The sequence below is a fragment of the Hypanus sabinus genome, chromosome 5, assembly GCF_030144855.1.
Source record: "Hypanus sabinus isolate sHypSab1 chromosome 5, sHypSab1.hap1, whole genome shotgun sequence".
In the NCBI taxonomy this organism is placed as follows: Eukaryota; Metazoa; Chordata; class Chondrichthyes; order Myliobatiformes; family Dasyatidae; genus Hypanus; species Hypanus sabinus.
In genome coordinates, this window is record NC_082710.1 from 150,057,229 (window position 1) to 150,082,646 (window position 25,418).

Sequence of the window (25,418 nt, forward strand, 5' to 3'; positions counted from 1 at the left end):
CCACTCCTTTCTAAACGTTTCACTGTTTCTTCCTTAATGACAGCTTCAAGCATTTTCACGACTACAGATGTTATGCTAACTAGCCTATAGTTGCCTGTCTTTTGCCTACATCTTTTTTTAAAAAGTGGCATGACATTTGCTGTCTTCCAATCTGCCGGGACCTGCCCAGAGTCTACAAAGTTTTGATAAATGATTACCAATGCATCTACTATAACCTCCGCCAATTCCTTCAGCACCCTGGGATGTATCCCATCAGGACCAGGGGACTTATCTACCTTCAGGCCCTCTAGTTTGCTCATCACTATCTCTTTAGTGACAGTGATTTTATTGAGGTCCTCACCTCCCATTTCGTCCAACACATACTTCTTTGGCATATTAGACGTGTCCTCCACCGTGAAAACCAACACAAAATAGTCATTTAATGCCTCAGCCATTTCCTTATCACCCAATATCAATTTCCCCTTATTGTCTTCCAAGGGACCTATGTTGACTTAAGCCACCCTCTTCCGCTTTATATATTTATAAAAACTTTTGCTATCTGTTTTTATATTTTGTGCTAATTTACTTTCATACTCTTATCTTCCTTTTCCTTATTTCTTGTTTAGTTGTTCTCTGTAGTTTTTTTAAAGTTTTCCCAGTCCTCTGGTCTCCCACTACTCTTTGCGACTTTGTACACGAGCTTTTTATTTGATACTTTCTTTTATTTCCTTAGTTATCCAAGGTTGGCTCTCCCCATGGTAACTGTTCTTACTTTTGACTGGAATTTTTTTCTGTTGAGCACTGTGAAAAATCTCTTTGAAAGTATTCCACTGTTCCTCAACTGTCCTACCAAATAGCCTGTGTTCCCAATCCACATTAGCCAACTCCTCCTTTATCCTGTTGTTGTCTCCCTTGGTCAAGCATAATACACAGGTTTTAGATCTAACTATTTCATCCACTATCTGAATGTGAACTTCAATCATACTATGATCACTCTTTCCAGGAGGATCCTGACTACAAAATTGTTAATCTTACCTGTCTCATTGCACGGGACTAGATCTAAGATAATATTTTCCCTTGTAGGTTCACTAACATGCTGCTGAAGAAAGCCATCACAGATGCGTTCTATGAAGTCCTCCTCAAGACTACCTTGACCAACCTGATTCACCCAATCTATGTGGAAGTTAAAATCCCCCATGTCAACTGCCGTTCCATTCTTACAAGCCTCAGTTATTTCTTGGTTAATCACCTCTGCCACTGGAATATTTTTTATTAGGTGACCTATAGACAACACCCACCAGTGATTGTTTTTTCCCTTTACTAGTCTTAATCTCCAGCCGATGGACTCAACATTCATATGGCAGAGACAGAAACTGGGACAAAGCATTTGCACCTTTTTAAGCAACCAGGTGGGGGAGATCAATCCAAGTAGCTGTGAGAGGCGGTGGGTTTGTGGTAAATGTCAGTGGCTAGTATGGATGCTGAGATGGAGAGGAAGAGATGTAGGAAAGTTTACTGGCAGAGAACTCCAGAACAACAGTGTGTCCAATAAATATAAGTAGCAATCAAAAGTTACTGGGTTTTATATTTGCTCTTAGTTCAAATACACATAGAACATAGAAAACCTACAGCACAATACAAGCCCTTTGGCCCACAAAGCTGTGTTGAACATGAAATTACCTTAGAAATTACTTAAGGTTAACCTTAGCCCTCTATTTTTCTAAGCTCAAAGAGCAGTTTTATTTCAATTTGTGTAATCAACTGACATTTCCCATACAATTTATGTAACTAACATAACATTAAGATATTGTCTGGGGTTCTCTGATGTAACCAACAGGATCCTCATTGGCTTCTGTTAGGTCCTTTGGTATCCGAGTATGACCACCATCTTGTGTTGTCTCATCATCAAACTCTATCACTCTTCCTTTTCTTCCTGTTGATTCAAAGACTTCATCTCTGTTTATTCTACTGCAGAGTTGTTCTTTAATGAAAGAAAGCCAGACATGTTACAAATGAGGTTCTCTATACTGGGTTAAAACAAAATCTGTATATCGAATAAATATCCAAGGTACACCACTGATAGAAATGACAAAAAATTCAGATTCAGTAACTATCAATTGCCTTTTGAAAGCTTCATCTATTTAGTACTCATTCTTATTCAGCAATATCTGAGCTCACAGTTGCCCCACAGAAGCCACGGCTCTTTGATAGGACGTATGATTTATTGAAGCAGAAAACCTGCAGCTTCTGGAAATCTATAACTAAGACAGAAGTGCTAGATACACCGAGCAGGCCAGGCAACATCTGTAAAGAAAGAAACTGAGTTAACTAGTGAGGGCAAGAATAGGATGATTTGGCGGATGAATGTATGGCTGAGTCATTGGTGCAGGAGCCAGGGTTTCAGATTTTTGGATTATTGCGATCTCTTCTGGGTAAGATATGACCTGTACAAAAAGAATGGGTTATATCTAAACCTAATATACTTGTGGGAAGGTTTGCTAGAGCTGTTGATAAGGGTTTAAACTAATTTGGTAGGGGCATAGAAACTGGAGAGATGGGGTGATGATGGGGCAGTTGGTATACAAGTAGATGCAGTGAGTACTGAGACTGTGAGGAATAACAAACAGATGACAGGGCAAAATTTCAATCAGTAGGATGAGTTGAAGGTGGCCAAAACCACAAAGGATTATGAATACATTACTGAAGGTGTTATATTTGAATGTATGCAGTATATGGAATAAGGTAGATGATCTTGTAGTACAATTAGAGATTGGCAGGTATGACATTGTGGACATCACTCAGTTGTGGCTGAAAGAAGATCATAATTGGAGCTTAACATCCAAGGATACACCTTGTATCAAAAGGACAAGGAAGTAGGCAGAGGGGGTGGGGTGGCTCTGTTAGTAAAAAAATGAAATCAAATTGTTAGAAAGAGTTGACAAAGGATTGGAAGATGTTGAATCTTTGTGGGTAGAGTTAAGAAACTGCAAGGGTAAAAAGACCCTAATGGGAGTCATATCACATACAGACCTGCAAATAGTCAGGATATACGATATAATTTACAATGGGAGATATAAAATCATAGTATTGGGGAATTTCACTATGCCGGTAGATTGGAAAAATCAGGTTGGTGCTGGATCCCAAGAGAGGGTATTTGTAGAATGCCTACAAAATGGCTCTTTCGAGTAGCTTGAGGTTGTGCCTACTTGGGGAAAGGTAATTCTGGATTGGGTATTGTGAAATGAACCAAATTTGATTAGGGAGCTTAAGGTAAAGGAACCCTTAAGAAACAATTACCAGAAAATGATACAATTCACTCTGCAGTTTGATAGGGAGAAGATCAAGTCAAATGTATCTGATTTAAACTGGAGTAAAGGGAATTACAGAGGCAGGAGAGAGAAGCTGGATGAAGTTATTATATGTCACAGGCAGGGATGATGGCAGAAAAACAATGGCTGGAGTTTTGGGGGGCAATGCAGAAGGTGCAGGATTTCTACATCCCAAAGATGAAATAGTATTCTAAAGGCAGGATGATACAACCATGGCAGACAATGGAAGTCAAAGACAGCATATATGCAAAAGGGAGGGTATATAATATAGCAAAAATTAATAGCAAGTTAGGGGATTGGGAAGCTTTTAAAACCAAGGCAACTAAAAAAATCAAAAGGAGAGAAAACATGAAATTATGAAGAGAAGCTAGCCAATAATATAAAAGAGTATACCAAACGTTTATTAGGGTATTTAAAGAGAAGTATAAGTAGATATTGAACTGCTGAAAAATGATGCTAGAACGGTAGTAATGGGGGACAAAGAAATGGCAGGGGAACTTAAGTATATTATGTCAGTCTTCACTATGGTAGACAATAGCAGTATTCTAGGGTGTCACAGGGCAGAAATGAGTGCTGTACTATTACTAAGGAGAAGGAGGTTGGGAAGCTGAAAAGTCTGAAGATAAATAAGTCATGTTGTCCAGATGACTACACCGCAAGGTTCTGAGAGAGGTGGCTGAAGAGATTGTGGAGGCATTAATAATGATCTTTCAAGAATCACTAGATTCTGGAATGGTTCTGCAGGACTGGAAAATTGCAAATATCACTCCACTCTTTATGAATGAAAGGAGACAGAAGAAAGGAAATTAGATGAGTTTGCTTGAGTTTAGCGGGTGGAAAGATGTCAGCATCCATTTCTAAGGATGAAGTATCAGGGTACTTGGAAGCATTATAAAATGGGCCAAAGTCAACATAGGACAATTACTATTAACACAATTTTGAAAATATATGGATTACATTCATTAATGCATAATTAACTACAGGGGATTTCACGATTATACTAGCATAGATTTCAAAATTATCTTAACACAATATAAAGGAAAATTGCAGCTGTGCAGCAACAAAGGCTATGTGTGCGGGAGCATTTTAGTTACTGCACGGCCGTGTACTCGAGTAGCTGAAAGGGAACAGTGAGTGTTGATTGTTCAGCGTTTTAAGTAACCACACTCTTTGTGATTCAAATAAGGCAGTGACAAATCTCTGCCTAATTTGTGCTGAAAGTGACCAAGGTCAAGTTCTTCCTGTTTATTTTATAAACTGTAACCAAGAGTGAGATCTGAAAAATAATTATGTGAGAATGGTAGAGGCCCATTGAAAGATTGTGGCTAATACATTTCTATCTGCATTCTGCAGTGAAGCAGACTTGGTCACATTAGTGGTCAGTCACTTCAGTGCTTTGAGGTGTTGCTATCTCTGCTACACATCAGCCTCAGGCTTTGGGTAAACATCAGCTGGAAGTAAAGATTAAAATATGTCTCTACAGTGACACGGTGCCGATGGAACAGAGCGGATTCCCAAATACTGAACAAGTTCCCTGTGTTCAGTTCAGGAGAGTCAAGAACTTGGCTGTTCCCAAACAACTGGAATTTATTTCAACTTAATTACAATAATCTATTGTCACAGTCACACTGTAATACGGGCACTCCGTGACGTGAGGCATGTGTGCTGACTTTGTAAGCCCTCCTCCAACTTCCACTTCCTCTTCAAGTGAGCCTCACCTCGGAAATCCATGCCTATTTCCTGTAACTTCATTCAGTAGCTCTAAACTTCATTCAGCACCCAACCCATGGCACCAAAAATGGTTCTTTTCAAAAACAGGCTCATGAGGCACAACCTACCTCTCACAGAGCCATGTTGACTATTCCTAATCAGCCTATGCTTCTCCAAATGCTCGCAAGTCCTATCTCTTAGAATCCTCTCCAATAATTTGCCCACCACTGAAGTAGGACTCACTGGTCTGTAATTCCCAAGGTTATATCTATTGCCTTTCCTGAAAAAAAGAATAATATTCATCAACTTTCATTTGTCTGACACTATTCCTGAAGCCAGTGAGTACGCAAAGATCATTACTAATGATTATTTCTTCCCTCAATTCCAATAATAGCCTAGGGTATATCCCATCCCACCCTAAGGACTTGTCTATCCTAATATTTTTCTTAAGTTCAACATGTTTCAGCCCATTAGTCTGTTCTACATTCATCTCATTCTTGTCAAGATCTGTCAGGAATGGACCCAAGTGTAGGAATCAGGCACTGAAGTACTAGGGGTAGGACAGGAGGGGGATGCCATGGAGTGCAAGGGATAATGCTGGGGTTCAGACGGAGTCTTACTCAGGCAGGCAGAGCAGGATCCCAGAGTTCAGGCAGGCTGTGGTAAACTATGTATACCTATCTGGACACGCCCCTCTGCTGACTGCTCATGTGGCTACTCCCACAGACCCCTGTATAAAGGTGATTGGAGGCACTGCTCCCCCCCCCCCCAGTCTCTGAGGTGGTGCATCAATTTTATTGGCAGCAATTTTAAAACATGGAGAGCATTTTACGACCCGACAGATTGGATATTGACCCTCAATCCCAGGAAGCCGGCAATGCTTTTGAACTCTGGCTTGCATGCCTCGAATCGTATCCGGAGGAGATTCAAGTGACCAAGCCTGCCATGATGCACAGAGTTCTCCTCTCCAGGGTCAATCCACGGGTCTACTCCCTGATCAGGGACCTGCCGACCTACCAAGGGGCACTGGATGCCCTCAAAAGACAATACCTGCAGCCGGTGAACACCGTCTACGCAAGACATCGCTTAGCGACGTGGCAGCAGCGGGCCAGAGAGTCGAGCGCTGAGTTTGTCCAGGCCCTACAGGCACTCATGTGGGCCTGCGACTGCAGGGGACTGACGGCAGAGCAGCATGTGTAGCTGCTAGTAAGAGACACTTTTGTTACGGGGATCAGGTCAGTGTACGTGCACCAGCGGCTGCTGGAACACGCCGATCTTACCTTACATTCGGCGATTGAGCTGGCCGACACGCTGGAGGCCACTCTGCACAACGCTGACCTCTCGCTGGCCCCGTGGACGCTGGAGACCCCGCAACCCACCGGCGAATCGACCTTGGCTGCTGCCAGTCGCAAGTCCGTACAGTGTTACTTCTGCGGACTCGAAAAGCACCCCCGAAAATGCTGCCTGGCCCGAGAAGCGACCTGTTCCAGCTGCGGGAAGAAGGGCCATTTTGCCAAGGCCTGTGAGTCCAAACCACGTGCGGGGTTGAGCAGTGCCGTGTGCGAGGCATGGGGTCGCCATCTTGGTAGCCGTCATCTTGCCTGCCCGCCTCGTGAGAGGCATGGGGGTGGCCATCTTTGTTGGAGCCACCTCACCCTGCCTCCGACCCACGGGTGCTTACCAGGCACCAAGGCAACGATGCAACTCTGGCCTCCATGACCCTCGACTAAAGCGCTCCACACCAGCTCGCAAGGTCAATGATGGACATCCTGGTGGAGGGGCACAGGACTCGCTGCCTGTTTGACATGGGCAGCACTGAGAGTTTTATTCACCCGGACACTGTGCAACGCTGTGGACTCATGACACGGCCAGTAAGCCAAAGGGTCGCCATGGCTCCTGGATCACATTCCACAGAAATCCGGGGGTTGGGGGGGGGGGGGAGGTTGTGTAGCAACATTGGTGGTGCAGGGCACAGAATATCGGGACTTTGCGTTACTGGTCATGCATCAACTGGGTGCCCCTGTGCTATTGGGGCTCGTCTTCCAGAGCCACCTGAAAAGTGTGACAATGGAGTATGATGGGCTCCTCCCACCACTCACTGTCAGAAATCCACAGTTCTGTAGGAATTCGTCACATACCCCGCTACTGACCACACACACACACCGACCCGCACATCCCACCCAACACCATGCCAACAGCCGTGCTACAGACACCACTTGCAGCCTCTCCACCCTCAAGATCCCTCCCCCATCGCTGTTCGCCAACCTGACCCCCGACTGTAAACCTGTGGCAACTAAAAGCAGGAGGTACAGTGTGGGGGACAGGGCCTTCATTCAGTCGGAGGTGCAGCGGCTGCTCAGGGAGGGGATCATTAAGCCAAACACAAGTCCTTGGAGTGCCCAGGTGGTCATTGTTTGGACCGGGCAGAAAAATAGGATGGTCGTGGACTATAGCCAGACCATCAATAGGTTCACACAGCTTGACGTGTACCCCTACCCCGCATCGCAGATATGGTCAATCAGATAGCTCAGTACAAGGTGTACTCAACCATAGACCTGAAATCCGCTTACCATCAGCTCCCCATCTGCCCGGAGGACCGCCCCTACACCAACTTCGAGGCGGGCGGCAGGCTCTATCACTTCCTGTGCGTCCCCTTCGGTGTCACAAATGGTGTCTGTCTTCCAGAGGGAAATGACCCGGATGGTGGACCTGTGCCAACTGAAGGCCATGTTCCCATATCTGGATAACATCACCATCTGCGGTCACGACTGGCAGGAGCATGACACCAACCTCCAACGATTTTTCCAAGCAGCCAAAGCTCTTAACCTTACATATAACAGGGACAAGTGTGTGTTTGGAACCACCCGACTTGCTATCCTTGGGTATGTTGTGGAGAACGGGGTCATTGGCCCTGACCCCAACCGTACTCCCTCTTCCCACCACGCTCAGAGCCCTCAAACGGTGCCTGGGCTTCTTTTCTTATTACGCCCAATGGGTCCCTCACTACACAGACAAGGCCCGCCCCCTGGTCAAGTCCACCACATGTCCCCTCTCTGCCGAGGCCCGCGTGGCCTTCAGCCGCATTAAAGGGGACATTGCCAAAGCGACGATGCATGCGGTGGACAAGACCATTCCCCTCCAAGTAGAGAGTGACGCCTCCGACTTTGCGCTGGCTGCTACCCTCAATCAGGCAGGAAGGCCAGTAGTATTCTTCTCTCGTACCCTTCAAGGCCCTGAAATTCAGCACTCCGCGGTGGAGAAAGAAGCCCAGGCCATAGTGGAAGCTATTAGGCTCTGGAGGCACTATCTCACCAGCAAAAGGTTCACCTTGCTGACCGACCAGCACTCAGTTGTGTTCATGTTCAGCAACCAACAGTGGGGCAAAATCAAAAATGATAAAATTTTGAGTCCTGTACCAGCCTGGAAGGCTCAATAAGCCCCCGATGCCCTATCTCAGGGAGCTTGTGCCAGCACGCAGCTCGACTGGCTATACGCCCTCCATGCAGATCTTTGCCACCCGGGGGTCACCTGACTTTACCATTTTGTGAAAGCCCGGAACCTACTTTACTCCCTTGAGGAAATCAGGATGATGACCAGGGACTGCCAAGTCTGCGCTGAGTGCAAACGCACTTCAACCATCCTGAAAAGGCACAAACTTATCAAGGCCACCTGCCCCTTTGAGCGACTGAGTGTCGACTTTAAGGGCCCCCTTCCCTCCACCGACCGCAATGTCTACTTCCTCAACATTATCGACGAGTACTCGTGGTTCCCCTTTGCCATCCCCTGCCCCGATACCACTGCCACATCCGTCACAAAAGCCCTGCGCCAGCTCTTCACTCTGTTCGGATATCCCTGGTATATCCACAGTGATAGAGGGTCCTCGTTTATGAGTGACGAGCCAGTACCTGCTGGCTAGGGGCATTGCTACTAGTAGGACCACAAGCTATAATCCCCGCGGTAATGGACAGGTGGAGAGGGAGAATGCCACAGTGTGTAAGGCCACACTTTTAGCCCTTAAGTCAAAAGGGTTGCCGGTCTCTCGATGACAGGAGGTCCTCCCTGAGGCACTCCACTCCATCCGCTCCTGGTTATGCACGTCCACCAATGCCACCCCTCATGAGCGACTCTTTTCTTTTCCCAGGAAGTCTGCCACTGGGACCACCCTACCGGCTTGGCTGACGTCCCCAGGGCCAGTGCTGCTCCGGACACATGTGAGGAGCAATAAATACTCCCCGATGGTGAAGAGGGTTCACCTACTACATGCGAACCCCCAGTATACCTACGTAGTCTTACCTGATGTGCAGGAGGACATGGTTTCCGTCCGCAACCTGGCACCCGCAGGAATGCCAGACCCCTACCCCGAATACTCCACGGTGACTCTGAACCCCGTACCCACCGAGGTGTATACCCACGAGACACCGCGCACACCAAGCCCTACACAGACCCCTCACGACAGTCCCATACCGGGCGTCTCGCACACGCATGAGGGATCACTGATGCCTAATGGGCTGGCACCTCAAGTCAGGCTGGAGCCAGCACAACCACCGGCACTGGTGCGATCACCACCGGTGCTACGTAAATCACAGCGACAGACTCGACCACCTGATAAACTTAACCTGTAAATATACTTGTAAGAAACTTCACCCCATGGGGATTTTCTTTTAAAACAAAAGGGGGGGGGGTGAATGTGGTAAACTATGTATACCTGTCTGGACACACCCCTCTGCTGACTGCTCCTGTGGCTCCTCCCAAAGACCCCTGTATAAAGGCGATTGGAGGCACTGCTCACCCCCCCCCCCCCAGTCTCCGAGATGCTGTGCTCCGTTTTGCTGCTAATAAAAGCCTATCGTTCGCCTCCCGTCTCCGCGAGTTATTGATGGTGCATCACAGGCAGAGCAGGATTCCAGAGTTCCGGCGAGGCAGGAGGATCCCAGAGTTCAGGCAGAAGGGGGGGTTTGGAGGTACATGGCTTGGCTGGAGGAGAGCCCCCCTGGATAGGCTGCATATGTCCCAGTAGGGCCGCCTCCCAGGCGGAAACACGGAGGCCTGGGCAAGACGCGGACTCCTAGGCAGGTGCGGGGCTCAGCTCATCAGAAGCGGGGGGGGGGGGGTTGAAGAAAGGGGCAGAACACCTTGCAGGGCAGCGGCAGGCCAGCCAGGCATGCCCGACGGAGACAAAGGGGTAGAACGGGGACTAGGTCCAGGGTGACCAGCACGACAGCCGTGATCCCCAGGTAACTCGGGAGAGGCAGGCAGACAGTGCGAGCAAAGTCGAAACGGGACCAGCACATGTGAGAAAAAACAGGGGACAAGACCAACCTGGACAGAACAAATACAGAGCATGTCGGTACCTGGGCAGGGTAAACAGGATGTGGAGCAGGTCTGAACCTGGGCAGGGTAAACAGGATGCGGAGCAGGTCAGAACCCAGACAGGGTAAACAGGGTGCGGAGCAGATCAGAACCCGGGCAGGGTAAACAGGATGCGGAGCAGATCAGAACCCGGGCAGGGTAAACAGGATGCGGAGCAGATCAGAACCCGGGCAGGGTAAACAGGATGCGGAGCAGGTCAGAACCCAGACAGGGTAAACAGGGTGCGGAGCAGATCAGAACCCGGGCAGGGTAAACAGGATGCAGAGCAGGTCAGAACCCGGGCAGGGTAAACAGGATGCGGAGCAGGTCAGAACCCAGACAGGGTAAACAGGGTGCGGAGCAGATCAGAACCCGGGCAGGGTAAACAGGATGCGGAGCAGATCAGAACCCGGGCAGGGTAAACAGGATGCAGAGCAGGTCAGAACCCGGGCAGGGTAAACAGGATGCGGAGCAGGTCAGAACCCGGGCAGGGTAAACAGGATGCGGAGCAGATCAGAACCCGGGCAGGATAAACAGGATACAGAGCAGGTCAGAACCCGGGCAGGGTAAACAGGATGCGGAGCAGATCAGAACCCGGGCAGGGTAAACAGGATGCGGAGCAGATCAGAACCCGGGCAGGGTAAACAGGGTGCGGAGCAGATCAGAACCCGGGCAGGGTAAACAGGATGCGGAGCAGATCAGAACCCGGGCAGGGTAAACAGGATGCAGAGCAGGTCAGAACCCGGGCAGGGTAAACAGGATGTGGAGCAGATCAGAGCCCGGGCAGGGTAAACAGGATGCGGAGCAGATCAGAACCCGGGCAGGGTAAACAGGATGCGGAGCAGATCAGAACCCGGGCAGGGTAAACAGGATGCGGAGCAGATCAGAACCCGGGCAGGGTAAACAGGACGCGGAGCAGGTCAGAACCCGGGCAGGGTAAACAGGACGCGGAGCAGATCAGAACCCGGGCAGGGTAAACAGGACGCGGAGCAGATCAGAACCCGGGCAGGGTAAACAGGACGCGGAGCAGATCAGAACCCGGGCAGGGTAAACAGGATGCGGAGCAGATCAGAACCCGGACAGGGTAAACAGGATGCGGAGCAGATCAGAACCCGGGCAGGGTAAACAGGATGCGGAGCAGATCAGAACCCGGGCAGGGTAAACAGGATGCGGAGCAGGTCAGAACCCGGGCAGGGTAAACAGGATGCGGAGCAGATCAGAACCCGGGCAGGATAAACAGGATACAGAGCAGGTCAGAACCCGGGCAGGGTAAACAGGATGCGGAGCAGATCAGAACCCGGGCAGGGTAAACAGGATGCGGAGCAGATCAGAACCCGGGCAGGGTAAACAGGATGCGGAGCAGATCAGAACCCGGGCAGGGTAAACAGGATGCGGAGCAGATCAGAACCCGGGCAGGGTAAACAGGATACAGAGCAGGTCAGAACCCGGGCAGGGTAAACAGGATGCGGAGCAGATCAGAACCCGGGCAGGGTAAACAGGATGCGGAGCAGATCAGAACCCGGGCAGGGTAAACAGGATGCGGAGCAGGTCGGAACCCGGGCAGCGTAAACAAGATGCGGAGCAGGTCAGAACCCGGGCAGGGTAAACAGGATGCGGAGCAGATCAGAACCCGGGCAGGGTAAACAGGATGTGGGGCAGGGTAAACAGGATGTGGAGCAGATCAGAACCCGGGCAGGGTAAACAGGATGCGGAGCAGGTCAGAACCCAGGCAGGGTAAACAGGATGCGGAGCAGGTCAGAACCCGGGCAGAGTAAACAGGATGCGGAACAGGTCAGAACCCGGGCAGGGTAAACAGGATGCGGAGCAGGTCAGAACCCGGGCAGGGTAAACAGGATGCGGAGCAGGTCAGAACCCGGGCAGGGTAAACAGGATGCGGAGCAGGTCAGAACCCGGGCAGGGTAAACAGGATGCGGAGCAGGTCAGAAACCGGGCAGGGTAAACAGGATGTGGAGCAGGGTAAACAGGATGTGGAGCAGATCAGAACCCGGGCAGGGTAAACAGGATGCGGAGCAGGTCAGAACCCGGGCAGGGTAAACAGGATGCGGAGCAGGTCAGAACCCGGGCAGGGTAAACAGGACGCGGAGCAGATCAGAACCCGGGCAGGGTAAACAGGACGCGGAGCAGATCAGAACCCGGGCAGGGTAAACAGGATGCGGAGCAGATCAGAACCCGGGCAGGGTAAACAGGATGCGGAGCAGATCAGAACCCGGGCAGGGTAAACAGGATGCGGAGCAGGTCAGAACCCGGGCAGGGTAAACAGGATGCGGAGCAGGTCAGAACCCGGGCAGGGTAAACAGGATGCGGAGCAGGTCAAAAACCGGGCAGGGTAAACAGGATGTGGAGCAGATCAGAACCCGGGCAGGGTAAACAGGATGCGGAGCAGGTCAGAACCCGGGCAGGGTAAACAGGATGCGGAGCAGGTCAGAAACCGGGCAGGGTAAACAGGATGTGGAGCAGGGTAAACAGGATGTGGAGCAGATCAGAACCCGGGCAGGGTAAACAGGGTGCGGAGCAGGTCAGAACCCGGGCAGGGTAAACAGGGTGCGGAGCAGATCAGAACCCGGGCAGGGTAAACAGGGTGCGGAGCAGATCAGAACTCGGGCAGGGTAAACAGGACGCGGAGCAGATCAGAACCCGGGCAGGGTAAACAGGACGCGGAGCAGATCAGAACCCGGGCAGGGTAAACAGGATGCGGAGCAGATCAGAACCCGGGCAGGGTAAACAGGATGCGGAGCAGATCAGAACCCGGGCAGGGTAAACAGGATGCGGAGCAGATCAGAACCCGGGCAGGGTAAACAGGATGCGGAGCAGATCAGAACCCGGGCAGGGTAAACAGGATGCGGAGCAGATCAGAACCCGGGCAGGGTAAACAGGATGCGGAGCAGGTCGGAACCCGGGCAGGGTAAACAGGATGCGGAGCAGATCAGAACCCGGGCAGGGTAAACAGGATTTGGGGCAGGGTAAACAGGATGCGGAGCAGGTCAGAACCCGGGCAGGGTAAACAGGATGCGGAGCAGGTCAGAACCCGGGCAGGGTAAACAGGATGCGGAGCAGGTCAGAACCCGGGCAGGATAAACAGGGTGCGGAGCAGGTCAGAACCCGGGCAGGGTAAACAGGATGCGGAGCAGGTCAGAACCCGGGCAGGGTAAACAGGAGGCGGAGCAGGTCAGAGCCCGGGCAGGGTAAACAGGACGCGGAGCAGATCAGAACCCTGGCAGGGTAAACAGGACGCGGAGCAGATCAGAACCCTGGCAGGGTAAACAGGACGCGGAGCAGATCAGAACCCGGGCAGGGTAAACAGGACGCGGAGCAGATCAGAACCCGGGCAGGGTAAACAGGAGGCGAAGCAGATCAGAACCCGGGCAGGGTAAACAGGATGCGGAGCAGGTCAGAACCCGGGCAGGATAAACAGGATACAGAGCAGGTCAGAACCCGGGTAGGGTAAACAGGATGCGGAGCAGATCAGAACCCGGGCAGGATAAACAGGGTGCGGAGCAGGTCAGAACCCGGGCAGGGTAAACAGGATGCGGAGCAGGTCAGAACACAGGCAGGGTAAACAGGATGCGGAGCAGGTCAGAACCCGGGCAGGATAAACAGGGTGCGGAGCAGGTCAGAACCCGGGCAGGGTAAACAGGATACAGAGCAGGTCAGAACCCGGGTAGGGTAAACAGGATGCGGAGCAGGTCAGAACCCGGGTAGGGTAAACAGGATGTGGGGCAGGGTAAACAGGATGTGGAGCAGATCAGAACCCGGGCAGGGTAAACAGGATGCGGAGCAGGTCAGAACCCGGGCAGGGTAAACAGGAGAGGGAACAAAACGACCACCTGCCTGGTCTCAGTCCCAAGGCCCCTTATAAACACCTGCAGCTGAATTGGACACAGGTGTGCCTCCTTAAGCCAGGAGGATCCTAACTGGATCAAGGGTGATGGGAGGGACAGCTGCAAGACCCGGAGTCCGCGGACCGGATCAAGACCCGGAACACAGGTTCTGGACCGGACCAGACTCCAACAAGATCCCTCTCACTGGTGAGTACTGAAGCAAAGTATTCATTAAGGACTTCCCCTACCTCCTCTAACTTGAGGCACGTTTCATCTTTTTCCCGGATCCATCCTGCCCTTACTCTATCATCCTCCTGTTCTTCACATACTGGTATAACCATATATAACATATAACCATATAACAATTACAGCAGGGAACAGGCCATCTCAGCCATTCTAGTCCATGCAGAACGCTTACTCTCGCCTAGCTCCACCGACCTGCATTCAGCCCATAACCCTCCATTCCTTTCCTGTCTATATACCTATCCATTTTTTTTAATAGACAATATCAAACCTGCCTCTACCACATCTACTGGAAGCTCGTTCCACACAGCTATGAGTCAATTAGTAAAGAAGTTCCCCCTCGTGTTACCCTTAAAATTTTGCCACTTAACTCAACTCATGTCCTCTTGTTTGAATCTCCCCTGCTCTCATTGGAAAAAGCCTATCCACGTCAACTCTATCTATCCCCCTCATAATTTTAAATACCTCTATCAAGTCCCCCCTCAACCTTCTATGCTGTAAAGACCTAACTTGTTCAACCTTTCTCTGTAACTTAGCTGCTGAAACCCAGGTAACATCCTAGTAAAGATTTTAACATCTTGGGGTTTTCCTTAATCCTACTTCCCAAGGCCTTCTCATGTCTCCTTCTAGTTCTCCTAAGTCCCTTTTTAAGCTCTTTCCTGGCTATATTATAAATCTCAAAAGTCCTGTCGGATCTTTGCTTCCTTGAACTTAAGTATGCTTCTTTCTTCCTCTTGATTAAAAGTTCCACCTCCCTTGTTAACCATGGTTCCTTCACTCTACCATCATTTCCTGCCTCAATGGGGTAAACCTATCCATAACTCCAAGCGTGCTTCCTAAACTTTCTCCATATTTTCTGAGTATATCTGTTCCCAAATTATACTTGCAAGTTCCTGCCTAATAGCATCATAATAATACTCTCCATTTACTCCTCTCCTTGTCTAAGGCTTTGTAAAAGGTCATGAAGTTGTAGCCAATATCTTGTGAAATGCTCACCCACCAAGAGATCTGTCACCTGACTAGGTATATTGCCTGGTACTACTCCTCTAGTTGGCCTAACCACGTATTCTGTCATGAATCCTTCTTGGACACACCTATTAACTTCTGCCCCATCTAAACCTCTTGCAGTAATATTGTCAATCTATATTAAGGAAGTTGAAGACACCCATGACACAACCCTGTTATTTTTGCACCTTTTCAAAATATGCCCCCCGAGCTGTTCCTCAGTGTCCCTGTTGCTATTGGAGGAGGGAGCGGGTGGGGGGGGGGGAGTTCAGAATACTCCCAGCAGTGTGACTGCTCCCTTCCTCTTTCTGACTTCACCCACATTGATGCAGTAGATGATGCCTGCACAGCATCCATCCTCTCTGCAATTGTGATACTGTCCCTAATTAGCAAAGGCATACACCCACATTCTAACCTCCCTCCCTGTCCCTTCTGAAACATCTAAACCCCAGAGCATCCCACAGCCATTTCTGCCATTGTGACAGCTAATTGTTTGTAATGCCACAATATCATACTTCCATGCACTGACAAATGCTCTACTAAGTTCATCATCTTTGTTCCTGATACTTCTCATACTAAAGTAAAATCATTTCAGCCCATTCAACTAACTGTATTTATGCCCTCTCTGCTGCCTATTCTTCTTCACAGAAAGGATAGGCAGTGGGTAGGGCAATAATCCATTGACTTTTATATCAACTGATCCATTACCTGACCTGTCACCCTGGCACTTTAACCTCTAACCACTGATTTAATTTTTTATATCACTTTGGAAGACACTAGCAGTGTATCAGAAAGTCGATGGTGTCAAGGGGCAGAAGAGAGTAGTGTTGCTATTACTAAGGAGAAAGTGCTTGTGAAGCTGAAAGATCAAAAGTTAGATAAGTCTCCTGGACCAGATAGACCGGGTTCTGAAAGAGGTAGCTGAAGAGATTGTGGAGGCATCACCAGATTCTGGAATGGTTCTGGAGGACTGGAAATTGCAAGTGTTACTCTATCCTTTAAGAATGGAGGGAGACGGAAGAATGGAAATTATTCACCAGTTAGCCTGACTTCAATGGTTGGTAAGATGTTGCAGTCCATTATTAAGTATGAGGTTTTGGGGTACCTAGAGGCACGTGATGAAACAGGCCAAAGTTAGTATAGTTTCCTTAAGGGTAAATCTTGCCTGATGGAATCCTTTGAGGAAATAACAGGTGAGACAGACGAAGAAGAGTCAGTAAATATTGTTCACTTGGATTTTCAGAAGGCCTTTGAAAAAGTGCCTACATGACAATATCTAAAGGATATTGAGGGGAATAGCCACAGGAGTACTCTGCACTTTTTGCCTATTCCCTTTCCATCTTCTGACAGTCATCCTACCTGTGTCCTGCAACTTTGTTGTGACTGTCTCCCTGCAGCTTCTGTCTATTGACCCCTCATCCTCCCAAGTGCTCAAGCAGCTCCAGCTCCAATTCCCCGACATGGTCTGTAAGGAGCTTTAGCCCAGAAACCTCATCAGCCTGCCCAGTCTCACAATGACAATTTTGCATTTCACACCATGGTCATCACAGTCAATATAGATATGGAGATTCTGCAGCATAGACCCTGGAAGGAATGGGAATAGGTGCATAATGAGAATTGAACAATGCTGGGAATAACAGAAGGTTTGCAGGCTACTATTTCAAATTTAAACACCCAGACAGGTTAAAGAAACCACTTACACACCATGAAATATTCCACTTACCCAGTCTCCCTAAGGAACAGTCCCCTTTTCTGTCTTTCCTGAGCTCGTCCACAACCTAAACAAAAACCCTTGTAAGTGTTTATCTCACATCACAGTCAGCCCTGGTCAATGCTCTCATGTTAAATGAAGGAAAGCTTTTAGAAAGGTGTGAGATAAGACATAATCTTCTCCACTATCACCATTAGAGTCACTGGTCTATTTATTTCATTTATGTCCTTTGTCAATATTAGCTGGAAGTAAAAGATTTTGATCAGTATTACTCTGAGGGTTTAGAGTTTCTGCATGGGATCAAAGTAAAGAATTCGATCATACAATGGTAACACCGCTCTCTGTATAATGAAGCACACAACACTGTACTAACATTTTTGATTGTTTAGTTTTGACATTGGTGGTTTCATCCTAATTTGCTTGTTGGAAAGTTTGCACAACGAAGTGCAAGACTGCATGTGCTGATGCATTATCAATTACTCCAAAAGACTGGAAATAGAGTAAATACTGATCCATGTCCATGTCGTATGTCTGTCTTGGAGAAGCAGTGACACAATCACCTTTATTCAGGGGTCTGTGGGAGGAGCCACAGGAGCAGTCAGCAGAGGGACGTGTCCAGGAATGTCCAGACAGATATACATGGTTTACCACATATGCAATACTTTCTATTTTATTTTGCACTGAATTCAATTGTGAACAATATCAGGCAAGTCGTCCACACCATCCCTGGGATTCCCAACCACCAGTCTGACTAAAATCCAACCTGTTCAATGTGTTAGTTCATAAGAAGAGGTCAATATTGCAAACATAGATGATCCAGGAGACTGGGCTCAGTATGGACAAGGAAATAAATACATAGGTACAAACGTATTTTTATGAACTTGGGGTGGTGGTGTTGTAGTCAGCAGTAACAATAATACAGACTGAAGGTCACAGAGTCCATGTCACAACATCACTGCTTACCTCTGCATGTTTTCACAGTGAAGCACAAGAAGATGAAGATTACCACAAGGCTGACATATCGAGCATTGGCTTCAAATGGAATCTGTTTCTTGTCTGTGTCTATGGGACAAGTAAAGATTCGGGCATTTCAGCAACAATGATCGTCATTCCAATGCATTCATTTGAGAAAGGAGTTAGCTCCAGTCTGGGGGAATTACAAATTTCAACCACCTTATGACCTCAATTTGATTTCTACATCTAAAAGTAATGTTATGACTCAATTAAAGGCTCCAATTCATTATTTGTGAGACTTCCCTGGTTTCCTAGGCTGGGTAAGTCTAGGGAATACACACTCCAGTCCCGCCATGAGATTGAGATGGCTCGTCCCACCCTAAACCCTAGTTTGTGTGGATGCTATGTAATTTGCTACCCTGTTATAAATCAATGCCGAGGAACATCAGACAGCACACTGCATATGAATAAAGGAATTTTATTTATGAATCTTAACTAAAGGGTTAGCGAAGAAAGGAAGGAAAAAAACAAAAATGGCCCATTATAATTAAATTGTCAAATATGCACAAGCTGGAGCTCAACTCTTCCCAAAATTCATATTCACCAATCCTCAGTCAATCTCGGCATTTGGCTCCATCAAATCACGGAGGCCCACTGGGTCGAATCCTAAGACCGATTCTTTCCAAATCCTAAGCATCTTCTCTCTCCATCTGTCGCTGAGCAAAGGACCCTGCTCACATTCCAAAGCACCCGTTGTCTCTAACCAAAACCCAAACACTGCTTCTACAGAAAGACCATTACATCAGCAGTGAAACCTTTCCCAGGGTGCTCCATTTGCATTTTTTAAAGATGAGATCTTGCACCTTTCTGTTCACTGTAGATTTTTAAGGCTCAGCTAAAAATCAGTCTCCCTGACTGACTGAAGACTACACTTCCATGTATTAACTCTGAAAACCAACATAACATGCAGCAAGTGGATTCTTTTGCTAGCTCCTAATCTGAGACTCTTTCAGTGTTACTAAGTAAACTGTAACCCTGAGGACTAGCAATGTTTCAGAATTTTCTGAGGGACAACCAAGGAAAGGGAAAGTAGGATACAAAAATAGTTATTGAAAAACAGAAAGGCCAAATTTCGAATCGTCTATAGATATGCATCGAGGAAATGTTTAGATAAAGTTAACATGAGATTTATATAGATGAAGAATTATATAGATATAGAATTAAACAAACAAGTTGTCTTTGTTTTAGTGTGACATGATATGGGAAACTTCTCAGAAATAATTGTTATTACAATAATTTCATTACAGGAGGGTGAAATTTGAGCTTTAGTGACATTAGATCATAAGACCATATGACATAGGATCAAATTAAGCCCATCGAGTCTGCTCCACCACTCCATCATGCCTGATCCCAGATCCCACTCAAACCCATACACCTACCTTCTCTCCATATTTTGATGCTCTGATCAGGAAACTATCAACTTCCACCTTAAATAAACATAAGGATTTGGCCTCTGCTGTAGTCTGTGGCAGAGCATTTCATAGATTTACTACTCTTTGGCTAAAAAAAAAATCCTCCTTACCTCTGTTCTAAAGGGTCACCGCTCAGTTTTGAGGCTGTGCTTTCTAGTTCTAGATACACCCACCCCCCCCCCCCCCCATCAGAAACATGCTCTCCACATCTACCCTATCTAGTCCTTTCAACATTGGGTAGGTTTCAATAAAATTCCCTTACATCCTCTTAAATTCTAGTGAGTACAGGCCCAAACCTGCCAAACACTCCTCATATGTTAACCCCTTCATTCCCAGCATCATCCTCATTAACCTCCTCTGGACTCTCTTCAATGACAACACATCCTTTCTGAGATATGGGGACCAAAACTGTTGACAATATTCCAAGTGTGGCCTAACTGGTGTCTTATAAAGACTCAGCATTATCTCATTTCTTTTACTTTCTATTCTTTTTCAAATAAATGTCAACGTTGCATTTGCCTTCTTTACCACAGACTCAACCTATAAATTAACCTTCAGGAAGACTTGCATGAGGATTCCTAAGTCCCTCTCCACCTCTGACATTTGAACCTTCTCCCCATTTATTGTCCATACTATTATTCCGTTTACCAAAGTGCCTTATCATGTATTTCCCAAAATTGTATTTCATCTGCCATTTTTTTTGCCCAGTCTTCCAATTTCTCTAAGTTCTGCTGCAATCACATTGCTTCCTCAGCACTACCTACCCCTCCAGCTATCTTCGTATCATCTGCAAACTTTGCCACAAAGCCATCAATTCCATTATCTAAATCATTGACAAACAATCTGAACAATAGCGATCCCAATACTGACCCCCAAGGAACACTACTAGTCACTGACAGCCAACCAGAAAAGGCACCTTTTATTCCCACTCACTGCCTCCTGCCTATCAGCCATTCCATTATCCATGCTAGTACCTTTCCTGTAATGCCATAGGATTTTATTTTGTTAAGCAGCCTCATATGTGGCACCTTATCAAATGTCTTCCAAAAATCCAAGTAAATGACAGCCACTGCCTCTCCTTTGTCCACCCTGCTTGTTACTTCCTCGAAGAACTCTAACAGATTTGTCAGGCAAGATTTCCCTTTACCTAAGCCATGCTGACATTGACTTATTTTATCATTAGTCTCCAAGTACCTCGAAACCTCATCCTTAATAATGGACTCCAATACATTCCCAACCATTGAGGTTAGGCTAACTGGACTATAAGTTCCTTTCTTTTGCCTTCCTACCTTCTTAAAGAGTGCAGTTAATTTTGCAATCTTCCAGTCCTCCAGGACCATGCCAGAATCAAGTGATTCTTGAAAGATCATGACTAATGCATCTGTTATCTCTTCAGCAACCTCTCTCAGGACTATGGAATGCAGTCTATCTGACTCAGGTGACTTATCCACCTTAAGACCTTTCAGTTTGCCTAGCACTTTTTCCTTTGTGATAGCAATGGCACTCGCTCCTGCTTCCTGACAGTCATGGACCTCCAGCACACTGCTAGTGTCTTCCACAGTGAAAACGGAAGCAAAACACCCATTAAATTCATCTGCCATTTCGTTGTCCCCCATTACTACATCACCAGCATCATTTTCCAGTGGTCCAATATCAACTCTCACCTCCTTTTCACTCTTTCTATAACTGAAAAATACTTCTGGTATCCTGCTTTATATAATTTGCTAGTCTGCCCTCATATTTCACCTTTTCCCTTCCTACGGCTTTTTTAGTTGCCTTTTGTTGTATATTTAAAGCTTCCCAATCATCCAACTTCCCACTCACTTTTGCTACCTTTTACTGGATGCCCTTTCCTTGGCTTTTATGCAGCCTTTAACTTCCCTTGTCAGCCATGGTTGCCTACCACTGCCATTTGAGAACTTCTTCCTCTGTGGGACATACCTATCTTTCCTGATTGGGAGAAGTATGCAGACGCAGTAGCTCATCATTGAGCAAGGCCTCTTAGAAAGTTCCAGAATAAAAGGGAGACACTGTATAGCAGAGCAGTCATTAAAGGAGCATGAGTCAGAGTAATAGGGCTTTTGCAATTGGGATTTTGGTGAGGACAAGCCTAGGTAGGGTAATGAGGTAAGTTACTTTCATATCTGTTTCTTCCTCCAACTTAGGAATAGAGGGTGTGACTGCCAGGCCAGTTTTCTGCTCTGGGTGTCAGATGTGGGATATCTAGGAGACTTCCAGCCTCCTCACATCTGCGCCGGGTGCATTGAGCTGCAGCTCATTAGCGTCCATGGTAGGGAACTGGAGCTGCAGCTCGTTGTCCTTCAGCTTTTCAGGGAAAGTAAAGATGTGATAGACAGGAGCTATCTTAAGCAAGGCAGATGAACTTAGAGCATGGATCAATATGTGGAACTATGATGTTGTGGCCATTTCAGAGACTTGGATGTCTCAGGGGCAGGAATGGCTGCTGAGTGTGCCAGGCTTTAGATCTTTCAAAAAGCACAGGGAGAGAGGTAAAACAGTTGTGGGTAGCATTGCTAATCAAGGATAGTGTCACATCTTCAGAAAAAGAGGAAGTCATGGAGAGATTATCTGCTGAGTCAGTGTGGGTGGAAATCTGAAATGGGAATGTGGCAATAACTCTACTGGGTGTTTTTATAGACACCCCAATAGTAACCGGGACATCAACGAACATCAAAGAACAGAGAAGGCAGCAGATTCTGGAACAGTGCAATAATAATAGGGTTACTGTGGTGGGAGATTTTTACATTCCTAATATAGACTGGCAGAGCAAGGGGTGTGGATGGCGTGGAGTTTGTTAGGTGTGTTCCAGGTTAGCTGTCAGATTTCTCAGTTGGAGAGCATTTTGGAGGTAGTGATCACAGCTCTGTCTCCTTTATCGGAGTGCTGGAGAAGGATAGGAGCAGACAATTTTCAAAAAAATTTAACTGGGGTAGGGAGAAATATGGTGCTATTAGGCAGCAACTTGGGAACATAAACTGGGAGCAGATGTTCTCAGGGAAATACACAGCAGAGATGTGGCAAATGTTCAAGGAACATTTGCATGATGCTCTGCATAGGTATGTTCCATTGAAGCAGGAAAAGGATGGTAAGGTAAAAGAACTATGATGTACGAAGGATGTGGAAAATCCAGTTAAGAAGAAAAGAAAAGCTTACGAAAGGTTCAAAAAACTAGGGACTGATACAATTCTAGAAAATTATACGTTTGCCAGGAAAAAGCTTAAGAATGAAATTAGGAGAACTAGAAGGGGCCATGAGAAGGTCTTGGCAAGCAAGATTAAGGGAAATTCCAAGGCATTCTACAAGAATGTGAGAATAGGACCAGTGATGTGCGATAGTGCAAGTGCATGCATAGAGTCAGAGGAGGTAGTGGAAGTACAAAATGAATACTTTGCTTTAGTATTCACCAGGGAAAAGGACCTTGGCAATTGTGGGAATTTTTACAGCAGACTGAAATGCTTGAGCATATAGACATTAAGAAAGAGGATGTGCTGAAACTTTTGAAAATCAGTAAGTTAGATAAGTCACTAGGACCAGATATAGACCCCAGGCTACTCTGGGAAGTGAAGAAGGAGATGGCTGAGCCTCTTGCGATGATCTTTCCATTATTAATAGCGATGGGAGAAGTACTGCAGAATTGGAGGGTTGTCAATGTTGTTGCCTTGTTCAAAAAAGGGAGTAGAGATAACCCAGGAAATTATAGACCAGTGAGTCTGACTTCAGTGGTGGGCAAGTTGTTGGAGAGGATCCTGAGAGGCAGGATTTATGAGCATTTGGAGGGACATAATCTGATTAGGGATAGTCAGTATGGGTTTGTCAAGGGCCATACAAGCCTAATTGAATTCTTTGAGGATGTAACAAAATACAGTGATGAAGGTAGAGCAGTGGATATAGTGTATATTCATTTCAGTAAGGCATTTGTTAAGGTTTCTCATGCAAGACTCTTTCAGAAAGTAAGGAGACATGGCTTCCAAGGAGACCTTGCTTTCTGGATCCAGAATTGACTTGCCCACAGAAGGCGAAGTGTGGTTGAAGATGGTTCATGGAGGTCAGTGACCAGTGGTGTTCTGCAAGGATCTGTACTGGGGCCCCTCCTCTTTGTGATTGTTATAAATGACCTGGATGAAGAAGTAGATGTGTGGATTAGTAAATTTGCTGATGACACAAAAGTTGGGTGTGTTGTGGATAGTCTGGAATATTGTCAGAGGTTGCGGTGGGACATTGATAGGTTGCAGAACTGGGCTGAGAAGTGGCAGATGGAGTTCAACCCAGAGAAGTGTGAAGTAGTTCATTTTGGTAGGTCAAATTTGAACACAGAATATAGTATTAATGATCAAACTCTTGGTAGGATCAAAGACATCTTAGGGCCCATGTCCATAAGACTCACAAAGCTGCTGCGTGGGTTGACAGTATTGTTAAAAAGGCATATAGTGTGTTGGCATTCATCAACAGTGGGATTTTGTTCAATGGCCGTGAGGTAATGTTAAAGCTATACAAGACCTTAGTTAGATACTACTTGGAGTATGTGTTCATTTCTGATCGCCTCACTATTGGAAGGATGTGGATACTATAGAAAGAGTGCAAAGGAGATCTACAAGGATATTACCTGGATTAGATCGCGTGCCTTATGAGATAGGTTGAGTGAACTTGGCATTTTCTCCTTGTTGCGATGGAGGATGATAGAGGTTGATAAAATGATGAGAGGCATTGATTGTTTGGACGGCCAGAGGCTTTTTTCCTAGAGCTGAAATGACTAACACAAGGGGGTACAGCTTTAAGGTGCTTGGAAGTAGGTACAGAGGTAATGTCAGTGGTAGGTTTTTCACACAGAGAGTGGTCAGTGCATGGAATGCCCTGCTGGCGACTGTGGTGGAGGTAGATACAACAGGGTCTTTTTAAAAGACTTTTAGATAGGAACATAGAGCTTCAAAAAATAATGGACTACGTAGTAGGGTAAATTTAGGCAGTTTCTAGAGTAGGTTACATGGTCCGCACAACATTCACAACATTGTAGGTCAAAGGGTCTGTAATGTGCTGTAGATTTCTATGGTCTATGTTCTGTGTCCTATTCACAGAAACTTCAGCCATCTCTGCTCTGCTGTCATCCCCTCCAATATCCTCCTCCAATCCACCTGGGCAAGCTCCTCTCTTATTCCTCTGTAATTCCCTTTATTCCATTGTGATACTGGTACATGTGATTTATACTTCTCCCTCTCAAACTGCAATATGAATTCAATCATATTATGATCACTGCCTCCTAAGGGTTCGTTTATGTTAAGCTCCCTAGTAAGATCTGCGTTATTACACAACACCCAATCTAAAATAGCCTTTCACTGAGTAGGCTCAAGCACAAGCTGCTCTAAAAAGCCATCTCACAGGCATTCAACAAATTCCCTCTCTTGCAATCTGACACCAATCTGATTTTCCCATTCCCCTTGCATATTGAAGTTCCCCATTACAATTGTGTCATTACCCTTATTACATGCCTTTTCCAGTCCCTTTGTAATCTCAACACCTCATTTTGGCTACTATTTTGAGGCCTATATATGATTCCCGTAATGTTTTTAACCCTTGCAATTTATTAATTCCAGCCACAAAGATTTAACATTCTCTGTCCCCTTTGTCACCTCTTTCTGAAGATGTAATTCCATCTCTTACCAGCAGAGCCACACCACTGCCTCTGCCTTCCTGCCTGTCCTTTCGATACAAGGTATATCCTTTGATATTAAACTCTCCAAAACAGAGGTCGATGGGCAACATCGCCACGCGCCCAAGCATCAGATAATATGGCGAGTGCCCGGTAGCTTCA

The 25,418-nt window shown here is 46.9% G+C and overlaps 1 protein-coding gene across 4 annotated transcripts in view; it reads left to right on the forward strand.

The window, feature by feature from the left end:
* Positions 1 to 25,418, forward strand: part of LOC132394451 (uncharacterized) — a 152,959-nt gene that overhangs the window by 121,398 nt on the left and 6,143 nt on the right. For 2 of the 4 annotated variants that reach the window (XR_009512327.1, XM_059970626.1), the window contains one exon: positions 1,063 to 1,388. The exons of the other annotated variants lie outside the window; for them this stretch is intronic. Coding sequence is in view for 1 of the 2 variants with exons in the window: in XM_059970626.1 (XP_059826609.1) it covers positions 1,063 to 1,071 (9 nt within the window). In the remaining variant the exon portion in view is untranslated. Of the gene's footprint in view, positions 1 to 1,062; positions 1,389 to 25,418 lie in introns of those variants that run through there. 4 annotated transcript variants of the gene reach the window in all.